Source organism: Sinocyclocheilus rhinocerous, unplaced genomic scaffold (assembly GCF_001515625.1).
Source record: "Sinocyclocheilus rhinocerous isolate Xijiao unplaced genomic scaffold, SAMN03320098_v1.1 scaffold1474, whole genome shotgun sequence".
NCBI lineage: Eukaryota > Metazoa > Chordata > Actinopteri > Cypriniformes > Cyprinidae > Sinocyclocheilus > Sinocyclocheilus rhinocerous.
The window spans coordinates 454,264-457,065 of record NW_015655412.1 but is presented as its reverse complement, the minus strand read 5'-3'; the positions used below and the strand labels follow the sequence as shown (position 1 = coordinate 457,065).

Here is a 2,802-nt window from a genome sequence, read left to right as displayed (position 1 = left end):
TTGGTGCTTCCCTAATTCGATGTTTTAATTAGATTAGATTAGTTGTCCGGTCGGGCAAGTAAAATTCTCTTTCACTTGCCCCTTCAAAAAATGCACACAGATCATCAAAAGCATTCTCTCGCGCACCCCTGCTGGTCGGTCTGTGCACCCCAGTTTGGGAACCGCTGATCTAGAGCTATTCAAAATCTCTGGTAGAAAGAGACATTCAGTTCAGTAAAGGCAGGACATGAAGCATCTGAGTTATCACTACGGTTTCTAGTTTAGAGCTTTGCAGGTAGTCATGTGCTTTTGTCTGATGTTGTTTACAGCAGGGAAACACATGCGCACCAAAGACAAAGAGAAGGAGCGAGAAGATGAGAGAAGAAAGAGACCATGGAGGGAGGACAGTAAATCTCGACAAGATTACGAGCGTGAGAAACGGAGGGATCAAGCCAGAGATCACTCCCGCCGAGAGAGGTCTCACACACACACACACCCTCGCACTCACTCACACACTCTCACACACACACTCTCACACACACACACTCACACACACACACTCTCTCACACACACACCCAGACCTGCCAACCTGTACGCATTTTGCGTAGCGGGTACGCATTTTGACCTTAAAGTATGCTGGTACGATTTGTCACTCTAAACTACGCAAAAACCTGGAGACCTGTCCACGCGCAGTAAACAAGCAATAGAAAAAGATGAGGAGTTCAACCAATCAGAGCGTTTTTTCTGGTTTTGCATTTAAATAATTTCCGTGTGTTTTATTTCTCTCCAAACTGGCTCTGTTTGTGTGTCCGTGAGTCGCGCTGAGATGAGGAAACACGTGCATGGTGCATCTGAAAAAGCAACATAAGCCGAGCATGACTTGTAATGCGGAGCGTTTCTAAACTTGTTGTCCAACAAAACATCAGACAAATGTTAGAAATAACTTCCGTCCTGATCTGATGTGGCTTCTTATCACAGAATGACGCAGAAATATATTCTATACTCATACTGTAATAAAGGCTATGTCGATTAGCAATGGACTATAAATATACTTATGAAAATACCCGAGGTCAAGTCAAGTTTATTTGTACAGCGCTTTTCACGATACAAATCATTGCAAAGCAACTTTACAGCAAATTAAGTTTCTACAATATTTAGTGGTAGCTTATCAGTGGTGACTGTCAATTAATGTACATATGGCAGAAATGTACCACCTCCATGCTTGACTGTAGGGATGGTGTTCTTGGGGTCATAGTCAGCATTTCTCTCCCTCCAAACACAGCAAGTCGAGTTGATGCCAAAGAGTTCAATTTTGTTCTCATGTGACAACAGCACTTTCTCCCAAGCCTTCTCTGAATCATTTAGATGTTCAGACGGGCCTGTACATGTGCCTTCTTGAGCTGGGGGACCTTGCGGGCACTGCATGATTTCAACTCATTGCAACGTAGTTTGTTACCAATGGTTTGCTTGGCGACTGTTGTCCCAACTGCCTTAAGATCATTAACAAGCTCCTCCTGTGTAGTTCGGGGCTGTTCCCTCACCTTTATCATGACCATCCTTTTCCTCATAAGGCGAGATCTTGCATGGAGCACCAGACAGAGGGCGATTGATGGTTATTTTGTATTTCTTCCATTTCCGAATATTCACACCAACAGTTGTCTCCTTCTCAAAAAGCTTCTTGCTGATGGTCTTGTAGCCCATTCCAGCCTTGTGCAGGTCTACAATCTTGTCTCTGACGTCCTTTGACAGCTCTTTGGTCTTGCCCATGGTGGTGGGAGAGGTTTGAATGGAAGATACACATTCTATGGACTGGTTTCTTTTATACTCATAACAAGATGACATTAGGAGTAATTTCTTAAAGTGACAGGACTAATCTGTGTTCCACTTGGGCACGTAACCAATCTGTGGGAGCCAGAATTCTTGCTGGTTGGTAGGGGATCAAATACTTATTTTACTTACTGAAATGCAAGTCAATTTATAACCTTTATATAATGTGTTTTTTCTGGATTTTTTGTTGATATTCTGTCTCTGTCCGTTAAAATAAACCTACCATAAAAATTATAGACCCTTAATTTTTTTGTAAGTGGTCAAACTTACAAAATCAGCAGGGGATCAAATAATTATTTTCCCCACTGTATACCGTATTGGCCCGAATATAAGACGACCCTGATTTTAAAGACGACCCCCCTTTTTCCAGATGTACCTTTTGGAAAAAGGCTTTTTAAAAACCAAATCTTGTTTTCTCTCAGTAAAACACATTTTGTCTTCAATTATTTTCATATTGCATATTTTTCCTATTTTTATTTTTGTTTTGAAAGTATGGTAAAAACTGGTAAAATGTACCAACAATCACATTTTAAAAATATACACTTTTTGATATACCATAAAAAAAAAAAAAAAAATAGCCCATCTGAATTAGGACATTTAGGCTATCCATCTAATAGTAGCCTACCAAAATCTTATTAACAGTAGAAGTAGAGTTGGTCCCATCAGGCTAACGTGACAGTCACGACTCATGCAGCTGTAAGCTTTTCTTTTTCTTTTGTTTTTACTCGCGATCTTTACAACACGCATTACATTCCACAGTCTATGATTACATTATGTATATCATGGCACACTCGTTTTATGCGTATTTGGCGCCACCTATTGTTGTGGGTGTATTATTGACATGTCAAAGTCTAGACCCTGAATATAAGACGACCGCGTTTTTTCAGATGTATTTCCAAGAAAAAAACATCGTCTTATATTCGGGACAATACGGTAAATATAAGAGGGTTGAGAATTTTAAAAAGAAAGTTTTATATATATATATATATATATAT

General features: G+C 39.9%; 1 protein-coding gene across 5 annotated transcripts in view; it reads left to right on the top strand.

Moving 5' to 3' along the window:
- Window positions 1-2,802, top strand: part of LOC107718258 (cyclin-dependent kinase 11B-like) — a 33,136-nt gene that overhangs the window by 3,895 nt on the left and 26,439 nt on the right. For all 5 annotated transcript variants that reach the window (XM_016525253.1, XM_016525256.1, XM_016525255.1 and 2 more), the window contains one exon: window positions 309-456. In XM_016525253.1, the coding sequence (XP_016380739.1) occupies window positions 309-456 (148 nt within the window). The remainder of the gene's footprint in view (window positions 1-308; window positions 457-2,802) is intronic.